Source organism: Lissotriton vulgaris, chromosome 9, assembly GCF_964263255.1.
Source record: "Lissotriton vulgaris chromosome 9, aLisVul1.2, whole genome shotgun sequence".
Lineage (NCBI taxonomy): Eukaryota > Metazoa > Chordata > Amphibia > Caudata > Salamandridae > Lissotriton > Lissotriton vulgaris.
In genome coordinates, this window is record NC_141697.1 from 653307886 (window position 1) to 653331862 (window position 23977).

Below are 23977 nucleotides of genomic sequence, written 5' to 3' on the forward strand. Positions count from 1 at the left end.
ACTCCAATACATTGCAGTAGATGCAATATTACCCTGGTTGTCGGGTTTTGAATGACCTAAAGTTTTCTTATTGAATGTTTCAGGAGAGCCAACTACAGTGTGTGACAGTAATCTTATTATCTGGAGGTTAACATTGAAACCTGTTTGAGCTGTTCAATTTGCTGTTGAATATAAACCCTAAATTACAATTGCAAACAGAATCCGCTGGAATGGGGTGGCCTCCCAACCCAAAAGCCACCATGTTTGGGGCTAGATTGAATTGGGACCTCCTAGGTTGAGAGCCTCTGTGTTTTCGGAGTTGAGCTTCAAACAGTTCTGTTCCATCTATGTGCCTACTCCCTTCATACAGTCAATAAAATTAGACTATATTAGGGTGACTCGCTCTTCATTTTATTAAATATTTGGGTATCATCTGTTAAAGTCATACTATCCCGCCAAATGATCTGATTTGCTGACTGTAGGGGCAAGGGCGACCTTAAACAGAGTTGGGCTTAGTGTGAACCCCGTGGTACAAAACACTATGTTCTGTGGTAGGAAGATGTGTATGGGGATAATGTAACTGGCCAATGATTGTTTTTTAATCCCTTGCGTGCTCGTGACGGAACCGTTCCGTCACGAGCCTCGGGTGGGCTGTGCTGGTGACGGAACGGTTCCGTCACGGCCCGCTCGCCGCGCCAGCGCGGCGCGAATTCCACGCCTGCGCTGAAGGTTCTATTAGGCGGGCAGGGCCGTGACAGAACCGTTCCGTCACCAGCACAGCCCACCCGAGGCTCGTGACGGAGCGGTTCCATTACGAGCACGGGAGCGCCGCGCGATCCCCCTCCCCCTTAGCACTGCGGCGGAATAGCCGCCGCAGCTAAGGGGTTAAGGGTGAAAGCCATCCCATTGCTGTGTCCTTTATGGACATTTTATAAATGCGGGAAATAAGTGGATCATGTCAGACTGTCAAAGGCTGCAGATAGATCCAGCAGGATGAGATCCACCGCTTCACATTGGTGTTGGATCATCTGCAGCGTATCCTTCACATCCAACAGTGGTAGTTCCATTCCCTGATCACAGCATTAGATGAAACCATCGTTACCACAGTTAACAAGAAAACAGCAGAACGTAATCCAGTCTCAAGATTTGAGAGCCACCCTATTCTATGGTACAATTTCTGAGGATCTGGATAAACTACGTGAATATGATGATGAGGTGCTAAGCTAAATAAACAAGGAAATCCTGACAGAATCATTAGGAGTGCAAACGAGAGGGTGAAAAATAAGGAAAGAAACTGCTTGAACATTTTAGAAATTATTTCTCAACTTGTCTGACTTGTTACAACTTTCTCTGCTTTTTCTAACAGACTAAAACTATCTATCCCCAAACACTGGACAATCCTTACTGCCACCGATAAAGATTTGTAAGACTCCTGTTGCATCCAAGACACGATAAAGTATCCAAGACAGAGTAGTAGATATGCATCCCCAGGTCACCACCACGAATGGACAGCAAACCCTTAGGAGACTTCCGTGTTTCAAGGGGCACCAACCTTGTGGCCGTTGCAGCGTGCGTAGACACACTACAACCACTACCACGTTGAATCTTGGGTTAAATACACAATGAAAACAGTGGACCTACAGTAAATGCAACAATGGAAATGTGATATATCTGCTACATTGCCTCTGCAGTTTTTAATATGTACGCAAGACCACTAGTAAGACCAAAACCAAGATTTTGGAGCACAGATTTTCCTTGAGGAAAGGACTTTTAAACACCAAATTAGTTGCACATTTTAAAGAGCGTCCACATACAGCCGATAAACAGAATTGGCTTGCGATGGAAAAAAACAGAAGGGACAATATCAGCGACACTAAACAAATCCTGTTATTTAAAGAGCAGACATTGGTCTGTCACTTGGGTACAGATAAAGGGGGCGTGAACAACTACATTCATTGGCAGTAAGTGTCATGCAGATAACTGTCCATGAAATCCCGACAGTGAGGCACTGCTTCGACTTCAACAACTCTGCAGCTATCTTCATTTACAACATAGAATACAATTCTAGAAATCTTTGCAAAACAAGATTATAGACATCTTGGTTCAGTGTTGAATCTGAGGACACTTTATAACTCTGGCCTCCATGGTGGATGTTTTGTAGAACTGATGGTCTTATACTCTAAATTTTTCACACTCGTAATACAGCAATGAGGTCTTATGTAGCCCAATGATTTTGCAAAAACATACATTAGCCTCCTAATTCTGCCATCAAGCCCCTAGATGAATCTCATCACTTACCAGATGTGTGACTCAAACAGATAACTTTTAAACAGGTTACCCTCCGGACAGGCTGAATACAGTACCTAGCCAGTCTTTACATGGCCACCAGAGAGGCACAACATAGAGGGTCCATATTTTTTTTTAAAGAATACCCCCACTTGCACCAAGCCTGTCTTCACATGGCCATCATATAAACCCAAAACAGTATATTAAAACCATTACTAGTCCCAAGACGTTCACCACAATACCTATCAGGGCCTTCATACGGTCATGACTTTAAGCAGAGGAAGTGTCGCTAGTCACTGACTGTGTGACAACCTGAAAATCCTGTTATCCTGCACCCTGTCTCCTTTTTAAAAGTAGCCAGCTCCTTCTACAAATACAAGCAGAGTAGGGAGAGACCCACCATAGGCCTGCAACAAGGACAGCATCTTGAATAGGTAAGGTGCGCCCTGCATGGCAGGACAGTTACGCCTGTGTAGCCACTTGAATTTTAAAGGGTACTTGGGTACCCAAGTTGGCAGACTAACTCATACTGAGAACAATAGGTTCTTTATATATCTGGGGGAGGAGTGTACTGTGCCGTGTGTGAAAACTGCCACCGGACTCTATTTCTGGTTGGCTTTAGGAATAAGTTCACTTTCATTAACTGGTTACATCATCCCAACTCATGTAAACCAATATGCTGATTGGCTATGGCTGCCCCATTTAGATGCGGATGTACATCTGTTAATTCACTGATGTTGTTATTCTTGCTCTTCGATAATCCCTTTTGGACGAAATGCAATGTTCGAGGCATGTGTGCTATAGATTCACATGCTTTGCATACTACTGCCATCTAGTGTTGAGTCCAGATGTTTGCAAGTTGTTTTTCTTCGAAGAAGTATTTCCTAGTCACGAGGTATGGGTGACTCCTTCTTTCGGTGATAGTGCGCATGGTCATCAACTCCATTATTAGATTGTTTTTTTCTGCCATCGGGTTTGGATGTATATTGCTACACTCCGGTTTGAAGCCATTTTTCAGGTTCATCTCAACGCGCAATCTTCTCTACCTCAACAGTATTGTTTCCGTACGCGTTCCCACTTCTCCGCATATCATTTTGACATCGGAATCGACCTTCTATCGGAAAGATTTGAGGACTGCCTAAGAGTCCTAACCGTGCTCGGTTAGCTCTTTGTTGATGGATCCGACTCCATTTAAATTCTGTCCTTGGTGCCACTCGAAGAATCTGCGAACCGACTCATACGAAGTATGCAACTTGTGCTTGTCACCCGAGTTCAAAGAAGGAAATTGTGACGCTTGCAGATCGTTTCGTTCATAGAAGACTCTTTGCGATCGTCGGGCTCTATGTCGGGAGATGCAGCGTCAAAGCATCGAGGACACGCCGGATATCTTTGGTGAAAACTCAGGCCAAGAAGATATCGTGGCAAGGAGGAGGAAGCCTTCTACAAACATGATTTAGGCTCAGAACTCGAGATCGACCCCCGACGCCGAGGAACTGCTGCCGGGTCAAGGTGACGTAAGTACCGAAGACCCCTTGTCCCCACAAACTATCCTGAAAAACATAAGGCTTTGGTACTCCATCTGCCTTCTGGCCAACGTCGGCACTGAGATGACATTTCAGATGCCTCACCCTCGGGTCCGGCACCGAAACAACAGTCAAGCCTTTCGGCTCGGTGCAGAGTAAAAAAAACAACTCTCCTCTGAGCCGAAAGCCTCCAGTTCCAAGCATAAGCCCAGCTCGGAGTGGGAATCCCCTTCGCCGATTGCCAAGCAACCTTCGTAGCCAAATCTTTCGTGCTGAAAGGCAAGCCTCCTTCGGCACCGAAAACATTGGCACCGAAAACTTCGGCACTGAAACATAAAGATACCCCTTTGGATCCGAAAATGGACATTATTCCTTTAACACCCGATCTAAAGCAAAAAATACTGCATATTAACCCTGATGCTGGTCATATTTACAAAAAAAACCTCAGAAACGCAAGCTTCAAGAAGAGGACATTTCTTACAAAATCCCCTTGAAGAGAAAAACTGTGGCTACAAGTCACTTTCCATCATCACCACCTCCTCCGTCACCACCTGAGAATCCTTTGCAGATTACACCTCAAGATTCTCCTCAATCTCATCATGACGATGATGCAGATGATGGGGGGGGCGGGATACATATTCCAATAGATCCATGGACAGATTACACAGTGGATCCCCCAGGTGCCACTGATCCAGACTTGTACCCAACTAAACCATCTCCTCCAGACGACAGTGCATCACACCACAAACTCATTGCCAGGGCTGCACATTACCATGGGGTAGAGCTTCACAAAGAATCACTGCTTAACCCTTTCGCCGCAGGGGGAAGGGGGCCGCACCCGGCGCCATGGTGCTTGTGATGAGCTCGGCTTGTCACGCTGCACGGTGGGCTGTGCTCATGACGAGCTGAGCTTGTCATGACCATGTCCGTTTCTTTAGAACGCTCAGCACAGCAGGGGAATTATCCCCGCTTGGGAGCGCGACATGGGTCATGACAAGCTCAGCTCGTCATGAGTACAGCGCCACTGTGCCTCATGATGAACTGAGCTCGTCATGAGCACCAAAGGTGTTAAAGGCATGATGCGACATGCTGACGAAATTTTGAAAGACCCACTCAGGGCACGCATCTTAACTCCTAGAGTGGACAAAAAATATAAAGCCTCTCCTACAGACCCCGTCTTTATCAAAGGACAATTGCCTTTGGATTCCCTAGTGGTATCAAATGCTCACAAGCGAGCAAATTCTCAAACTTCAGGCGATGCTCCTCCACCAGATAAGGAGTTAAAACGAATTGATGCCTCTGGCAAGCACATAGCTGCTCAGGCAGCACATCAATGGCTTATTACAAATACCCCGGGCCTTTTAGCTAGGTATGACAGGGCACACTGAGACGACCTCGAGCAACTTCTCCAATACCTCCCAGATGAGCATAAGGCTAAAGCACAGGACTTGGTAAATGAGGGTAAGCTCATTTCTAGTTACTCTATTCGATGTGCTCTAGATGCTGCAGACACCGCAGCTAGGGAGATTAACACCAGCATCGTGCCCAGGAGACACGCTTGGTTAAGGATCTCAGGGTTTAAACCTGAGATTCAACAATCGATCCTTAACACACCCTTTGATAAGGAACACCTATTTGGCCCTAATGTTGACCAGGTGTTAGAAAAGATGAAAAGAACACTGAAGTCGCCAAACCTAAGGGAGCACTTCAAACCGCATCCAACAGACGTTCTTTTTGTCGATCCTTCTACAGAGGAGGGGCAAAAACAACATCCCCAGATCAAAATACCTCCACTTACAAAGGTAATAACCAGTCCTCTCCCTCCAGTGTTTTTTTTCAAGGAGATTATGGAGACAACGACTTCAAGGGTAGGGGTAAAGGCAACACATCTCGTAACTCCCCTTCCCCTAACAAACAGTAACTTACCCACGTCTCCCCCCAATTATACCACACCTGTCGGGGAAGACTTCACCAATTTTTCCCTATTTGGTAGTCTATAACATCCGACAAATGGGTTCTTGGAATTATTCAACATGGTTATTGCCTCGAGCTTACCAGCAAACTCCCAAACATTCCACCACGATCTCACACGTTATCTCCAGAACACATAAGCTTGCTAAAACAAGAGGTCCAGTCCCTTTTACTAAAAGGGGCAATAGAGCCAGTTCCCATACAGTACCAAGGCTCAGGGGTTTACCCTCTGTATTTTCTCATCCCCAAAAAGGACGGTTCCCTAAGACCTATTTTAGATCTGAGAGAGCTAAACCACTACATACTGTCAGAGCATTTTCACATTGTGACACTTCAACAGGTGTTCCCACTTTTACAAAGAGCAGTCTTTGTCTAATCATGAATTAAGACGCAAATTTTCATGTTCCAATTCATCCGGCTCATCGCAAATACATCAGATTTGTGAAAGCATGCAAGCATTACTAGTTCAAGGTACTTCCCTTTGGAGTGTCTACAGCACCCAGAGTTTTTTTACCAAATGCCTGGCAGTGGTTGCTGCTCATCTCAGACGACAACAAGATCACAATAGATCTACTTCATCAATTGGGTTTCACCATCAATGCACAAAATTCTCACCTGCATCCATCACAAATGGAGTCTTATCTAGGAGCTACACTAGATACAGTCAACACTCTAGCCTCTCTGTGTAGCCAGAATACACAATATTCAAGCTACCATTCTGCAGTTTCAACCCAACCAAGCATTAGCAGCCAGAGTGCTCATGCAATTACTGGGAATGATGGCGTCCTGCATCGCAGTTGTACTTCATGCGAGGCTTCACATGCACCCCCTACAAGAATGCTTAGCATGTCAGTGGAATAAATCACAGTCTATTGACCGATCAAGTGTTGGTAGACGGTTGCACCCATGGCTCTCTGCCGTGGTGGGACCCACATAACTTATCAGCAGGCTGGCCTTTCATTGACCCTGTTTGACAAACGTGCTCACAGTAGACGCATCTCTAAAAGGTTGGGGGGCTCATCTCAAACATTACACAATACAAGGCATGTGGAGCAACAAGCATAGGACTCTCCACATCAACTGTCTAGAGCCTTTAGCTGTTTTCTTAGCACTAAATGCTTTGCACACTCAGCTCATAGCCAAAACTGTCCTAGTCCAAACTGACAATATGACAGCAATGTATTCTGTGCAGAAGCAAAGTGGGACACACTCTTTCCAACTGTTAACACTCGCTCAAGCCATTTGGAATTGGGTGATCCATCACAAGATTTATCTTCTGGCAGAACATCTCCCAGGAGTAAACAATCAAATTGCCGATCTTCTCAGCAGGAGAAGACAACAAATGCACAAGGGGGAACTTTAACCCGAAGTTCTCCTTCCTTACTTCCGAAAGTGGGGGTTTCCACTAATAGAACTATTTGCCACAGCCGAAAACACAAAATGCCCAAACTCCATAGGGCACACCGGCCATCAAAGGGCAATGCCCTGTGGAGGAACTGGTTTTGTATAAAGCACAGGAGCAAAAACCAATCAACCATGTTGGGATTGGGGTAGACAATCTAAATACACATGTAGTATCCCAACTGGTATTATTGAAAGATAGTTAGAAAGGATAGGTCATAAACATTATCAGAAAGGATATGAGGAGACTCTTTAGTTGTTTCAAATGTGATCATGGCATCCTATTTATCTAGAAAAGGATGGGCATTTTACAGTTGTAGCAGCACTGTAAATAAACAAATAATACAACCCTAATTGTACTTGGTGCTCAAGATGTGCATGTGATGAACAAGTTGGCAACGCAAGTGACAATGTGATCAGCATAAACGGCGCATGGTGACTAGTGCATGAATATATACACTGAGTAAATGAAACAATGTGGCTCCAGTTGAATTGTGAAGCTTGGTTCTAATTTAGATTGACTGTAGTTAGGAAGAACGTCTATTTGCGATTCCTTAAATGCTATGTAAGAAGCAATTAAGTTTTGCGAATTTACACTAAGAAATCGCAAATTACCACCAACTTGTAGTTGGTGGTAATTTGTGAATTCTTTTACAAATGCACTTTTTGGCATTTGTAAAGGTGCCATGTGACGCTCATACATGCCCTTAGGGCATGTATGTGCGCCATATGCGCACACATGTAAATTTCAGGGGTGCAGCAGGGTGTCCTTAAGACACCCTTGCACCCTTGAAATTATTCTCAATTTGCGATTAGCAAATTGCCAATAGCAAATTGAGAATAACTTCCCATTCCTTCCTATGGGCCTCCTGGCCCATAGAAATGAATGGGAAATTATTCCTTAATTGCGGTTCGCAATTTGCTAATCGCAATTAAGGAATTTTAAGAAATTACTAAAAAATAGCGAATTTTTATATACATACCATTTTGCAATTCTCAAATAGCGATTCTCAAAAAATCGCTGTTTGAGAAACGCAAATGTTTTTTTTTTTTGGTACATCTGCCCCCAAAATCGCTACTCCCGCCACCTTCTTAAGTGAGGACAAGAAAAACTGCATGGGGAAGGCTCTGGACTTAAGTTGATGGTGACCCTTCGGCAGAAAATGCGTCTCTTGTAGGAGGCAGATATCTGCTGTGGAGTGCTCCAAGAGGGAGAGTATTGCCCGACGCTTGATAGGGTTGTTAAGTCCCCTCACATTAAGAGAGAGGATTTTCAGTTGGAGGGACATCACGTGTTATCAGCAGGACCTGCATGGCTCTGAACAAGGCGCGGGAAAAAAAAAGGGAACTCAAAAATAGGTGGACAAGGAGGACCCCCCCCCCAAAAAAAAACCCTGTCAACTGCCCTGCCACCCCCAACCCCCTCCCGAACCCTGCCCCACCTCCCCCCTCCCCTAGCCCCACCCCTGGACCACAAAGCCCCGTCCCTGCCACCCACCACCTGGTCCCCAACCCCCCAACTGTGTGAGTCCAGAGTCCCAGTCCTGTCAGATTACCACAGGGCTGTAGTAGTGTTACCTGTTGGAGCAGTGTCCAGTGGTGGCATCCGTGGCCCCCCGCCCGTCCCCACGCTGTGAATACAAACGGGCGAAAAGGTCCCCCCCCTTGGGACAGAATCAATCAGAGGTCGCTGTTTCTTTGGCCACCTCTAGGATGGCAGTAGCTCTCTCCTGCGAGATGACGTGGGCTTCAGGCTTCAAGTGTGACTTCTAGGAACTTCTGCAGCCGACCGTGTACCAGCTGTCTCTGGGTTGTCCCCATGCAGGCCTTGATGGTGAAGACTCCTCCGCTACCTCTATGCCCAGCAACGTGCATGTGTCCTTGAGCGAGCGCAGCTGCTGCATGGCTCCATTCCATTTGAAAATAAGTCTGAACGGGTGGCACCAGGAATACGGAATCTCGTGTTTACGAAGGAAGTCCGTGTCTACCTTGAATGCCTTCCATTTCTGAAAAGTGATCGCTGAAAGGTCTTGGTACAGAGCAATGGGATGGCCGCGGAAATTAAGCGGTTGTTTCCGCCGGGCTTCGCGGAGGATTGTTTCTTTGAGTGGGAAGTCAGGGAGAAAGGCCAGAATGTCCGGAGGCGGGCCAGATGAACGCCGGGGAGGCCCCACCCTGTGTGCTCTGTCTATCCTGATGCCAAAGCCTGGAGATTCTCCCAGTATGTCCCTGAAAAGGGCTTGTAGGTAGCCGGTGATGTCCGCCCCCTCTGTCTGAAGAGGGAACCCCGGACCCGAATGTTGTTTCGACGGGACCGGTTTTCTAAGTCCTCCGCGTGGGCCTGTAGGTCCAGGTGTTGGTCTTTGAGGCGTAGGACTTCCTGTTGTAACTGCTCGACCTCCTCACTCCGGGCCCGATCGGCGTCTTAAATAGTGACTACGCGCTCCCCAAGGCCTTCTACGTCCCGCCTGAGCTCCCTGACCTCACCGGCTACGTCCTGTTTCAGTGATTAGAAATCTTCCCTGAGGGTGTTAAATTGTCTTTAGAGGGAGCCGGTTGTGATTTCGGGACCTCGGGGGGGGGGGGGGGGGGGGGGGGGTCGACCCTTTGTCAGGCCTGGTCTGGTTCTTCGCGAGCATCTCTGGGGAGCGTGCGGTCCCCTTTCTTTCTGAGACCCGCCATGATGTCCACTGTGCCGCCTCCAGTTCTGCGTGTGGGCCGCTCGGGGCCCCTGGGGCTCCGGTGTGTGCCCGCGTCGGCTCTGGTGCGGTCCTCCCTGGTTGTGTGTTGCTCCGCGGCGCTGCTCGGGTGTCCAGCGCTTGTATAGTTGATCCCAGCGGTCACCGAGGGACGGTTCTGTCGCGTGGTGTCCGTCGCCTCGGGGCGCTGCCTATCTCCGCCTCACCCCTAGATCAATCTCTTAGCTTGGGAAGGGCTGCACCCCGGCCCGGCCACGACAGGTCCAGAGGATGGGTGTCTCGCAGTGAGTCCGCTTCTCCGCCGGAAGCTCTGACAGGAGCACGGCCCCCGGATCCCTGCTGTGGTGGTGTCTGTGTGCTGCTGGACGCCCACCAGGGACCACCGTCCCGCAGGCAAACTCCTCAATTTCTGCTCCTCCCGGCTGGCTCCGCCCCTCTCCGCTGTTGGTGCCGCACCGCCGGCAGTGGACGTCGCCAACCGCCCGTTCTCGTTCCCGCTTCCAGGCCAGCGAGTAGGGATCGCGGGCGGTTTTGGTCTTTGGTGGATCCTGGTCCGCCACCAGGGAAAGGCACGGCCGCAATCACTTGGCGGGCTCGGCCGCCATTTCACCTCTCCGCGGTCCAGGCGCCGCACTCTCAGCCAGGGAAGGTCCCGGAGTGGCTGCAGCTAAGTGCCCGGTCACACCGGAACAGCCGTGAGATGCCCCACGAGAGCAGCCAGGGCTTGAGGTGCGTGGGGGGTGTATTCAGCTGCAAAAGGGGCGCTAAAGGGGACTAAGACAGGGAGCCACTCGGGTAGACGTCTGTTCAATCCGCCATCTTGGCCACGCCCCCCAAACTTGCTATTTTAAAAGTAAAAAAAAATGTTACCTCCTAGAACGCATTCCACTTGCAAAATAGGGGCATCGGTGGCCTTTTTTAGGCGACATCCCTCTAGCTGACATATGTAAGGCAGCTACATGGTCTACACCACACACATGTACCAAACATTATTGTATATATGTGTTAGTACGTCAACAGGTTAATGTAGGCCATGTAGTACTAAAAACACTATTCCAAACATCTGCAACATCTACAGGTTAGCCACCGCTTTGGGAGTATAATGCTTTATAGTCTATGCAAAGCATGTGTATCTACAGCACACATGCCACAAACGGGTACTGTTACTTACCCAGTAAGCATCTGTTCATGGCATTTAGAGCTGTAGATTCGCATGTGCCCACCTCTCCTCCCCGGGTACCTGAAGTTGCAGTTCTTAGTTATACGTTGATATGCATGGGCATCTCTATACTACACTTACTTACTCCATGCTCACCCTTTTATGAGAAAACAATCTAACAATGGAGTTGATGACCATGCGCACTATCACCGAAAGGAGGAGTCACCTTTCTTCGTGACTAGGAAAGACTTCTTCGCAGGAAAATAACTTGCACGCATCTGGAACCAACACTAGATGGCAGGAGTATGTAAAGCATGTGAATCTACAACTCTACATGCCAAGAATCGATGCTTACAGGGTAAGTAACATTATCCTTATGACCACCCTTTCTGCCTCTAAAAAAATCATACTATGATTGGAGGAAAGACCTATATTATCCTGTAGTGTTACGACCTGTGTAATCAGACAACATTGTGGATGAGAGACATACCATGCACAAACACCCAAACATTGATCAAAGCACGATCTTCCTAACCATGACTTTGTTCACCGAACCCACATTGTATCATGCGGAGTGGGTCCGCATGTTAAGCCTTCCAGCCCCCAGGAACTACATAGATTTAGTAGCTAGTTGAAAAGAAGTCAACACCGAGCTCACATTTTGCAGTGGAGTGTATGCACTCGTGAAAGTAAGCCTGTTCCTGTTGGGTTGCTGATTAGTGATGATAACCTACTGCAAGGCTAATGGTAATTTTAGTTATACTTACCCTTTCCTTTTCAGGCCCAGGAGAATTGCCTAGATTTGGTTAATTTATGTTTTTATCTTCCTTACACTTAGATTTAGGTGAAGGATGTGAGACACAGAGGGTTAGGTTTAGATCCTGAAGATGTGAGACACAGAGGGTTAGGCATAGATCCTGAAGAAAGCCCAGGCATACGTTTAGTACACCAGATAGCTGAAACATGTTGCCAAAGATGGGTGAGTGAAGGAGGAACATTTACAGTTACCTTTACCTCAACTCCCTTGCCTTTTTAGGGGGGAAATTCTATAGATCAGGCACTGTTCAATTAAAGCTAGTCTCATTCCCTTTCTCTAATACAATTTTAACAGTTTGTACCCTAATGATATAGAAATCTCAGGATTACATTTTTGAAAAGCGCTCTGGCTGAGCCCACCTTGCACTGATAGGTGCTGGTAAAGGAGGCCCACATGACGAAGCTAGTCACCAAGTGAGAGTGAGGGGTACCATCCTTTTTAAGAGATATGTTGAAAAAGGTGAATAGGACTTTATATAGATATATATATATATATATATATATATATATATATATATATATATATATATATATATATATATATATATAAAAAATCAGGGAATATTCCCTCTGGTTTTTCAAGATAGACTGCCCTCAGTCTTTTCGTAAATGATGGCAGTGTGGGAGGTGATAGAGGCTGTTGGCTCTTTCATTCATCTCTCGCCCCACCTAGACCTGTCTACCTTATGCAGATTACCAGGCCCTCATGGCTAAATAATCTTTTAGTGGCAGTTATGCCTCAAAAGGTGAAATTCTCCTACATGCAGAGGCTCGAAGTGAGTCACATTTTTTTTTGCCTTTCTTTAGACCAAATGTCGATGGAAGGCTTCAGCCGGTTCCTCGGAGGGGAAGAGAACAGCATTGTGCCCCCAGACAAGCTTGATCTGAGTGACGATATGACACAGCCTCTCAGCAACTACTTCATCAACTCATCCCACAACACTTACCTCACTGGTATGTCAGCAAACTACCTTTTGTGAAGGGCAAGAGCTCTCTCGTGGAATTAAACTATCTAGCTTATCTCTAACGCAACAGTGTATCTATTGTATGTTGTGGAACTACGTACTGTGTATTAAGAAACTACTTTGTGTGTAAACAACTGTTTTCCGGGAATGCATTGTTTGTGTGCCTGCAAATTAGCATGTGTGACTAATAAAATACCACTTATGTTTTCTTTCTTGTCAACAAACCACCCTGTTTATCAACATACTACCCTACTTTTGCATTGATAAGCCACCTTCTCTGTCGGAGATTTGCTGAAAAGAATAATAGAAATAATACAGTTCAATCAAGATTCAAAGGCCCTGTGGGTGACTCAGCAGAAATAGAGAAAATTGAAGGACTCTCTGAGATCAGACTCATTAACAAAAAACAGAAACCAAAATCTAATGTGCCACAAGTTATTGCAGGTATAGGAGAAATAACTTTTTTGTTATGACTATACTGGATGTGGAGGAACGCCTTATCTCCAAATCCTACTTGTTGTATTGGGCTTGTTCAAACAGGTAGTGCATGCAAACGTTTTGGAAGCTGAACCATCCTGTGAGCTGGAAGAACACCAATGTAAACTAATCCAGTGCCTCTCTACACCACTCCATGACACTCTATGCCACTCCACTCTCCGACACTCTACTACACTCTACACTGCTCAACTAGACTCCACTCTACACCCCTCTACACCCTCCACGGCACTCCACTAACACTTTACACCACTCCACTGTATGCCATTCGATGACACTACACTCCATTCAACTCTACGCCACTCTATGCCACTCCACGCCACTCTAGGCCATTCTGTCCCACTCCATGCCACTCTGTGCCATTCCATGACTCTCTACACCACTCCATGACTCTCTGCGCCACTCCACTACTCTCTACACTACTCTACTTCTTTACCTCACTAATGTTTAACCATGCTGAGCAGCACCCACACTGGTGTACAACATGGCTAAAACCTATTGCTCTTGCCTAGGCGAGACTTATTGGCTTTCCCAATGTTTGTTAGTTTTGCACTCCAAACATATACTAAGTCCACAGTGCATTATTCCGCCGTCTATTGGTTGGGTCTGCACAGCTTGTTAGTTTCAAGAGAACAAAACTTTTGTTACAGGTAAGTAACTAGGTTCATGGTGGTGTTTACCTGTTTTAAATCAGTGAAACATTAAAAAAAAAAAGCTAATTGTAGTGATATTAGCATTTAATTCTTCAGTGTCCAGCAAGACTGTTCTTGAGCCAGACAGCTACTAAGGGAAACTCAGATGCTGTGGTACAGGGTTTAGAAAGGGAAGTGTTCCCTCTGGCAGTACACATCCCCAGAGAAGAAATTTACATAATGAATGGGAGCGCTGCATTTCCTCAAAATAATACTAATATAGCCTTAGAACCTGCCATTCAACGCTCTACCGGCCATTAAAGGCCCGCTCCAGCATTAAAGACCCAAGCAAAATGCGAGGGCCTTTAACTCCTTGGATGCTGATGACAGAACCGCTCCGTCATCAGCTGCGGGTGCGCTGTGCTGATGACGGAGCGGTTCCGTCATGGCCCGCTCGGAACGACTGCGCGGCGCGAATTCCGCGCCTGCGCTGGACGTTCCATTGAGCGGGGCGGGCCATGACGGAACCGCTCAGTCATGAGCACAGCTCAACCGAGGCTGGTGACGGAGCGGTTCCGTCACCAGCATACGGCCGCCGCGCGGCCGCCCCACCCCTTAGCACTGCGGCAGAATAGCCGCCGCAGTGAAGGGGTTAACAAGGGAGCGGGCCTTTAATGGCTGGTAGAGCCCACTACGGAAGGCTCTAAGGCTATTAGAACATTCCGCCCCTAGAGGGCAGAATATTCTAATTTGTAAAACAAAGGTCTCACGGAGCCCGAGAGGTTTGAAATCCCCTTGGGCTCTGTGAGGCCTTTGCTAAACATTCTAATGTTGAGGCTCCGGGCTTCTACTGGCCATTAGAAGCCCGTTGCACTCCATTGTTTTCACTGGAGCTCCTAACATTCCAATGTTCTAATGAGAAATAAAGCACAAACTAGTATGGCAAACTCTTTGTGAGATGGGCCTCCGAAGACATAGATGTTTTTGCAAAAAGAGAAATCTAGAAGGAAGGACATATTGGTGCTGAAAACAGATGTTTATTGTTACCTAACTTAAAGTTATTTATTGTATGGACCTCTGTTGAAAGAAGGGCTTATTGGACGTGCTGGCATTTGAACCTGTGACCATGAGGTCGAACACAGATTCCTTTAGTGGATGCATCAGTCTATCAGACGTAGTAACACTTCCAGTAGCATGGAGGTTAAGAACAGCAGAAATGACATTGATCCTTACCCCCAAGGTTGAATGGGTACAGTTATCACTGTGATATTCAAAGACCTCACATGGGTGTTAGAACCCAAGGCGAGCCAACATCAATGAAACCACCATCACCACAATAGACTTGATCCCTGAAGTCGTAGATTTAAGAAGACGAAGACTAACCATTTAGTCTTGGTGTGCATTCTGCATTTAGTACAAGCAGGTTTGGCTTACACACCAATAGGACCAATTTGCCAGCTCTACCAGCACAGCATATAAAAAAGGGTCCAAGCAGAATGCTGCTGTTCAGGGTGCAAGGGTTCTTCATGTATACAAAATTTGTGGTTAGAAGTATCCATCAGAATTCTTACACAATGGCTGTAGTCATAAATGAGTTAGAGTTTCCTATGCAAGAGTGTTTTTTCTTTAGCTAATAACTTTGGCGCTGTTTAACGAAGACCGAGAACTCTGATTCACTAGCAGCAACATGAGGAGAAATGTTGCGGCAGCCATTACAGGACTTAAGGACTTAGTGACTTGGTCCCGTAAAAAACATAAAAGAGGACAGGGTAGGGATACTCTGGGCCTCTAGCCCTTTTAGGCAGGTGGGTAACAATTAAGACCTTTTTTTTGGGAGGGCGGGTCATTCCGCAGGGGCCAGCACGGCTGTTGTGTGGTCCTACGGGAGTTCTGGAGTTGCAAGCGCAAACCCTCTTCTGCTTCCAAAAACGGCTTGGCTGCCCCGTGGCATTGGGCACAGGGCCTGGCTACAAGCCAGGCCCTGCGGGCAACCTCCTGTCACGCACAGTCAAAGGACTTGAGCGGCATAGTGTGGGCGCAGATATATCGCAATAAGACATTAGTTTACGTGTAAAAAACAGAAATTCACTGAAAAATACAAAGGTTAAAGTGGAGCTATACATTAGTAAGATTTTTATTTCTGTGAAAAAAATGTTAAATATTTACTGGAAAAAGCAGAGTTAAAAGGGAGTTATACTTGCGTGTTCTAATAATAAAAAAAATGACTGTTTTAAAACCATAAAACAAGATAAATGTACCAGTTATGCGTAACTAACCTAAGTATAACGTGCTCTGCTTTGATGCATGCCTTTAACCTCACATAATATATCACTGATGACGTGTAATCTCTGGCGGTGCAAGTTATGCTGAATCAGTTACCTAGAACTGTTAATTTCAATGTTTTTGTTGTTGTAAAACAGTGCTTTTTTATTATTAAAAGTCCTACGCATAATTTCACTTTAACCGCTTTTCAGTGAACATATATATAGATGTGATCAAGGACCCTGGTGGTTCGAAACGCGTCATGGCGGCAATGCTCCGAAAAATAAACTAAAGGATTGCACTGATTAAGTGGAGTTCGTGCCTTTATTGGTTCGGATTATTGAACCGTTGACAGAAAGGAGTACGGAATATATATATATATATATATGTGACCAAGAGCCTGTGCGCTCGAAACGCGTCTTTTTTGTGCCCATTAAAAATACTTTGAACTTACCCGGCTGGAGTGGCTCGTGATTCCTTCACGTCGTATTGCCTGTGCAGGAGATCGGAGTGAATATATATATATATATATATATATATTCACTAAAAAAACCATAGGTTTCACACCAGTTATAGTTAGGTGGAAATTTTACTCGCATAAAACCAGTGAAATTCCCACGTTATAGTTAGTTGGACTCACTATAACTTGCGCGTGCAATGCACTGCTGATGACGTCACATATTACATCACTCATGACCTGGTCAGTGACATCACTCATGACATCACTGATGACCTCTCAAATGACATCACTGATGACAACATCCTTGTGACAAAGTGGCAGACCTCCTATCAGCATAAAATAACCTTTGACACACACATTCAAAAATAGAAACTAACATTTTCTTAAAAAAGGAGAAACCAATACCAATTACAACAACTTATTAGGTAATTCCAACATCTACATACACATCCACTCATTCACCAACAGTTCTATATTGTCACTCATGCATGTACTTACTCATCATATGTACTCATACACCTATACATCCTGTTACACACTAATACTCATCCATATAGTTACTCACACACAAATTCACACATGCAAATAAACTATCAAAAAACCATTTACTTGATTATACTGCTATATACACACCACTACACATACTTCTACAGAAACGGAAACATATTTACTCTCTTAAACAATCAATTATAAAAACACATACTCACTAACCCACCCATACACACAATCATCCACCCATACAGTCTTGCACACATGCTGTCTTCAAAATACATACAAATAGTGAGTCACTCATTCATGCATTTGTGCTCTAAGTAATATCCCCCACCGAACCATACAGACACTGATACTGATACTGATACTCAAAAAAACAACTAATAACCCATATATACACTCATGTAGCTACTTACCAACCCATGCAGCCACTTATACACAAAGTGAGACACAGATACAGATATTTAAATATTTAAACATTACTCGCTAATATATGTATTCACTGAGATAAATTTAATAAGTCAGGTAACCAATCAATTTTACACAAAAAAACATCCATTTAGACATTTATTTACCCATTTATTCTTCCATCAACCTTTAGATATACATATATAAAAAATATTTATTTTTCAGAAAGATACACATTCACTGGATGATGTCATCAGTGATGTCATTTGAGATGTCATCAGTGGTCATGAGTGATGTCACTGACCATGTCATGAGTGATGTAATATGTGACGTCCTCAGCAGTGCATTGCACGCGCAAGTTATAGTGAGTCCAACTAACTATAACGTGGGAATTTCAATGGTTTTATGCGAGTAAAATTTCCACCCAACTATAACTGGTGTGAAACCTATGGTGTTTTCAGTGAATATATATATATATATATATATATATATATATATATATAAGTGTTACCACTTTATTCCAATCAAGATGACTTCAGGTGTGCCATACTTTTGTCATAAGTAAGACTGTTAGCGTTCTAGTTGTTCTTTAGAACACTCTGGGACATTCTGTCATTGGGCTATAGTTGGGCTACATCTGGCTGATATTTGGGCTATATTTGGGCTCTTTTGTCTCTGGTGGCCATCTTGGGAGACTGCATATCAGAATTTTTTTAATGAAATATAAGAGGATTTGAGAAGTCACTCAAAGTGTGCCCTAATTTTTCTTTCTTCAGCACTAATCATAATTTCTATGGCAAAATGAACCCCCTCATTTTGTTCCTTTGCAAATTAAATGTTTTAAGTGTTACCACTTTATTCCAATCAAGATGACTTCAGGTGTGCCATACTTTTGTCATAAGTAAGAATGTTAGCGCTCTAGTTGTTCTTTAGAACACTCTAGGACATTCTGTCATTGGGCTATAGTTGGGCTACATCTGGCTGATATTTGGGCTACATTTGTTTTTCTTCGTCTCTGGTGGCCATCTTTGGGCTACATTGGGCTACATTTGGGCTCTAACATATATATAGCCCAATGTAGCCCAATATATATTTTTTCAAAGTTAATTTTCGTAAAAACCACTGGAGCACATATCTTGAGACATAGCAAAGGCACATCGGGCTACCAGTCCCTACAATTTTGCCAAGTTTGTTGGAAATCCATTCAGCCGTTCGGGCTAAAAGTGAGGTCGACCGCCCTATGGAAATTAACATGGGGAAAACACGTTTTGGGACCCTCCTTTCATCTCGGCCCCCGCTTGACGAATCCCCTCGAAACTTTCAGGGAAGGACCGGAGCTCCGCAAGGCAAATTTGAGGAAATTTTCAGGCAGATTCGTCAACCGGTGTCAAAGTTATTCACAATAGAATTTTGAGATTTTGCATTGAAAAAAATCCTAACTATAACTACCTACTGGCGACCGCATATATATATATATATATATATATATATATATATATATATATATATATATATATATATATATATATATATATATATATATATATATATATATATATATATTCCAAGTTCGCCCCAGAGCTCAATGACGCCACTCCTGCGGGAGAGAGTTCACAGAACTTTAGTTAAAAAACCCGCAGATCCAGTCTCAACTCATTTTATAGTCCCTGACGCGTTTCGGTGAACATCACCTTAATCTTAGGGCGGGGCAAAGAAAGAAATAATGGCAAAAGGCAAACCTATTAGTCCACTGTCATGCATTCTCCAGTGAATAGCATGCTGGGGTTTGCAGTTCCAGTATTTCCCACAGTGGGTCCATGTTTTTCCAACATCCCCAATGTACTCTACAATGTTTACAGTGCTCCAGTGTTCCTCGAGAAATGATGTCCGGTTTAAATCAATTTCTCTCCTGTGCCGCAGTATATATATATATGTATATAGTTAAATGAAAATGTCTGTTAAAGCATACAGTTTTAAACAAACAAAGCCATTGAAATTCACCAGATATAGTTATCTCAAGTAACCATAACTCATACCCTGAAGTAACCATAACTCACTCCTCTGCCATGCACAGTGTTGTCGTCACTAATTTCATTTCAGATATCCAGTGATGTTATCAATGAGGTCATAGAACAGGTCATAAGTGATTATCAATGAGGTCATAGAACGGGTCATAAGTGATGTCATATGTGAGGTAAATAGCAAGGAATTGCGAGGGCATGCGTTATAGTTATTTAGTTATTATTATTGCTTTTTTTTATAAGGGTGTCCCAGAGCCTCTGAGGCAGTCCTAATAAGCCCAATGTTGAGGGCTGCTGGGGGAACCCCAAGGATTCTGCTGGCCCTGCTGCCTCCCCAGCCGGCTCCATTTCTTTGCTCCTTCCAGGGTGGGAGCAGCTTTGTTCTGTACTCCTGATGGACAGGAGCAAAGTTGTGTTACTTGCCCGGTAGGCTGCAAGCAGGGAAGATAGTTTTAATTCTCTGACTGCACTCTCCCAGGCAGGTACCACAGCAGTTTCCCAGGGATGGGATCCCTGGGACACTGTTTTGATCGAGCCCTGGTGAAAGGAGTTCCAACGGCCGATCTATAGCTCGGAAAGTGGGGCCCGATGGTCACCAATGGATAGTTCTATCTACAACCACATTTCCATACTTAAAGCATTTTTAGTTCACTAATAACTTCCTTTTACGAATCCTCACGAAACTTTCCACCAAAAAGTTTTCCACCTCAGCTTTTTCCTGGAAAGTATCAGGATGATTCGTCAACACAAGGGCTTGGAAAAGTAGGTGGAGCTTTTAAAACTCATTTTACCCACCCAAAATTTTCCAGAGGCAAATTGATTTGTAATATCAGAACAGACGAAATTATACCAGATCTGCCAGAAAGCTAGATCTTGGTCAAGAAAATGTGCTTTTTGTGATTTGGTGTAAATTCATTCAGTACGTTTAGAGAAATTAAGGTTCTAAACAATTGTATAGTTCACACCACGAAAGATCCACAGATCTGACAGATCAGATTAGATTGGCTGCCATAACAAAAGTGTTGTGGCAGCCATTTTAAGACTCTGTCCTTGTTCTTACAAAAAGGAGAAAAAAACATATAGGGGAGCTGTGCACCACTCGGGCCAAAATCCCTATTTTTTTTAACAAGATTGCAAATCCGCAGTCCTTTTTAAAAAAAAAAGTCTGCCTAACTCGACTTTTTAAAAATAAGCAACCTAGTTGTCGGTGCTATTTATTTCATGGGAGAGAAGGCATGTGTCCCCCCTTCACTGAGGCTTTCGGATGCCCCATACCCTGGCACTGAATACATATTTAGGGGAGGGGGCTTGTGGTCACAATCCCAAGACTTTAGTAGGCTCTTGGGACCCCATCACTTTAGACCGATTTTAATATTATGGGAGGGGGCATGCAGCTGCCCTCCCCTAGCACTTTGCCCTGAAATAAGTAGAAACCAGCGCCCTCACCTCACACTGCTAATTATCTCCCCTATTACATCACTCATAACATTTTCAAGTACCGTTCATCACAGGGCTGCAACAGCTGAAATTACATAGATGACAACACTGCATGGCGTTGCCCAATTTATAGTTACTTAGGGGCACAATTTATAGTTACTTTTGATAAATTTGTTTGAAACTGTATGTTTTAACTAACATTTTCACTTACCCGTAGCTTCCCTCTAACCTTTGTTTTTTTGTGAATATATATTTAGATTTATAATGGACACTTCTAAGCACAAATTCCTCACCTTTTTGAATATCCATGGGCACCAGACTATGGATTGCAAGGTTTCAACAGCATTGCTCCTGCTCCGGTAGGTTCCATCCTAGAATTAACAATAGTCATATATAAGCGCCACCCCTGTAGGTCCATGTAAGTTCCCTTCTTTCTGTACCTTCCTACACAGATACAGCACTCATTTCCAACTTTTTATTTGTCAGTTTTTTCTTACAATTTTAGTTTTTTCCATATGTTTCCTCCTAAAACTACAGCGTTTAAGCATTCTGGGAACTAACAAAAAGAAATATCTGACACACGCTCATGAGGCGTGCCTGTGATGTTTAGGTTCTGGGCATAACTCCAAGTTCTGCCAGGAGTTGCCCTTATGATTTTGGAGGCAATCCAGGAACATGAAGCTATACATCAGCAAACACCAAGAGAAGTCTTGGAAGTTTTAAGATGAGGGTGTGGACTAGTTCCTGCTCTCGGGCTGTTCTAGTGACAGGTCCTTGTGTTTCAGTCCTTCCTGTAAGTGAAAGCCGAGGCACAAGAAGGCCAAGTGGTCTTTATCTGAGTTCCACTACTCTCAGCCTGAGAAGTCGTGAGGGCTTCAGGGTACCTCTGTCTCACTCCTAGTTCCTCCCTAAAGCAACACAAATGACTACTTTTTTTTTAAGAGATCTCAACACTTGATCTTTTTAAATATAGTTTAAGAGGTCAAGCCGGATTGTGATATTGAGTTGAATGTCACAAAATTAGGAGAGTGATTATAGACACGCTCTTGAGCGAATCCCACTCTACTATGTTTTTTATTCCCGGAACTGTTAAAAGACAATTCTGGATCCAACCTCAAAATGTGCAAAACATGTACAATTATAATAGATGTAAATCTGAAAAACAATGGTATAGGTAAGTAACGTTTCCTTCAAGGGTGCAGAAACGTACTTCGGTGATGCAAAAATCCTCATGCTTATCTACAGAAATGCATAGCCCAAAAGTATTCCCTCACCACATAACTTTCTCATTGTTGAGCCCTGTAATGAGGGCTCTGTCACACATGCCATTATCCGGTATACTGTAAAAAAAGCACCATTGCAATGCGGGTAAATTTATGATATATTACCAATGGAAGTCTAACCTACGCACATGGACTTTACAACTCAGATAACTATATGTCGGGTGATAAGAGACTTTTAGGGCTCAGAGATGGGTAGTTTTTATAGATGGTAAGCAACTTTTAGGGTTCAGTGATGGATAGTTTTTTAACATTAACCAGGTTTTAGAATTCGTGGACGGATAATGATATGAGGAGAGATTTTTTTGTTTTTCAAGTGGCTAGTGGTTTGGGGTAAAGTTGCGTGTGTGTATACCCATGTATATACATATATGCACACACTTTTAAAGACATAGCATATTTACCTGCACAGTTGCATTGTGAAGGTCCATCAGTTGTAGGGGCTCTTGCTGTGTGATAGTGACCTATATTCCTGTTATATGGTAGTGACTATACTCCTTCTTGACTAGCATGTCTTGCTCCTAACACCTAAGTCGTAGTCTGGCTTGTGTTCCTTATCATGCAGCTGGACAGCTGACAGGGAACTCGTCCGTTGAGATGTACCGACAGGTCCTGCTTACTGGCTGCCGCTGCATTGAGCTGGACTGCTGGAAGGGGAGACCCAGGATGAAGAGCCATTCATCACCCATGGCTTCACCATGACCACAGAAATTCCCTTCAAGGTACTGTCAGGTTGCACACTTTGTAGGTAAGGGATGTGTGTTAAATCTCACAAGCCCACATTTCAGTGCCTCAAATACCATTCAATTCACTCATCCAGAAATAAATTGTTTATTCTTCGATATCCTTACAAAAATCTGAATATTGCATCTGTAAGCATGGGCGACTATTGTAAGAGCATCATGTTGGTGACATGCAGCATACTATGACCACACATGTGCAGTAACTATCTGAATTACTATGTGGGCTGATGATTCTAGTATTACAAATAATTGACAATAAGGTAAGCGGTAAAGGAGACTTTTACCATGTCTGCCGCATCACTAATCTCAGAGAATACAACTGGCAGTGCCCTTCATAGGTGCGTGTTTCTGAAGTGCTTTGGGATGTAGAAGAAAAAGATTGGAAAAGTGAGCAGGAAAGATATATTGAGTAATAGGGTAAACTTCATGCAAACCATTTGTCAAGGTGATTTCTTGAGTTGTCTGGATGTAATTCCACAGAAGTCTAAACCTTCGATCAGTTTTTTCCTCTTTACAGCTTTTACCACCATGCAGCACCTTCTGGCACCAATGGTAACTGTGTCAAATCATTACAAAAATGGAGGGGACCGAGGCACAGTGAACCTTCCAATGTCGCTGCTCCCTGTATCATCCAATTTCCAAATAAAAACAAAATAGGGGATAAAGAAAACCAAAGACAGAATTGAGCAGACAGGATTTGGGTACTCGGGTTAAATCCCTTCGAGCCTGCTTTATAAGTATTTCACATTGAAACACTACAGCATTGGCGTCTGCAGAAATGTTTCCGGGTGGGGGGGGGGGGGCAAAATGTGAACTTCATCACTATCCTCCGACATGATTGAGCACAAGTAGTAAATACATTAAAAAAAATCTGACAAAGAGCTCAAATAAACAAAAGAAACCCATAGGGGAAAATCTTGTGAGGCACCACAGCAGACGACCTGCAAC

General features: G+C 44.2%; 1 protein-coding gene across 1 annotated transcript in view; it reads left to right on the top strand.

Annotated features, from left to right (window-relative positions):
- PLCB3 (phospholipase C beta 3) overlaps positions 1-23669 on the top strand; it is a 471198-nt gene extending 447529 nt beyond the window's left edge. The window contains exons 10-11 of the mRNA XM_086936724.1: positions 12642-12788; positions 22852-23669. Coding sequence (XP_086792850.1) covers positions 12642-12788; positions 22852-22988 — 284 coding nt within the window. The 3' untranslated portion in view covers positions 22989-23669. The remainder of the gene's footprint in view (positions 1-12641; positions 12789-22851) is intronic.
- The last annotated feature ends 308 nt before the right edge of the window (positions 23670-23977 follow it).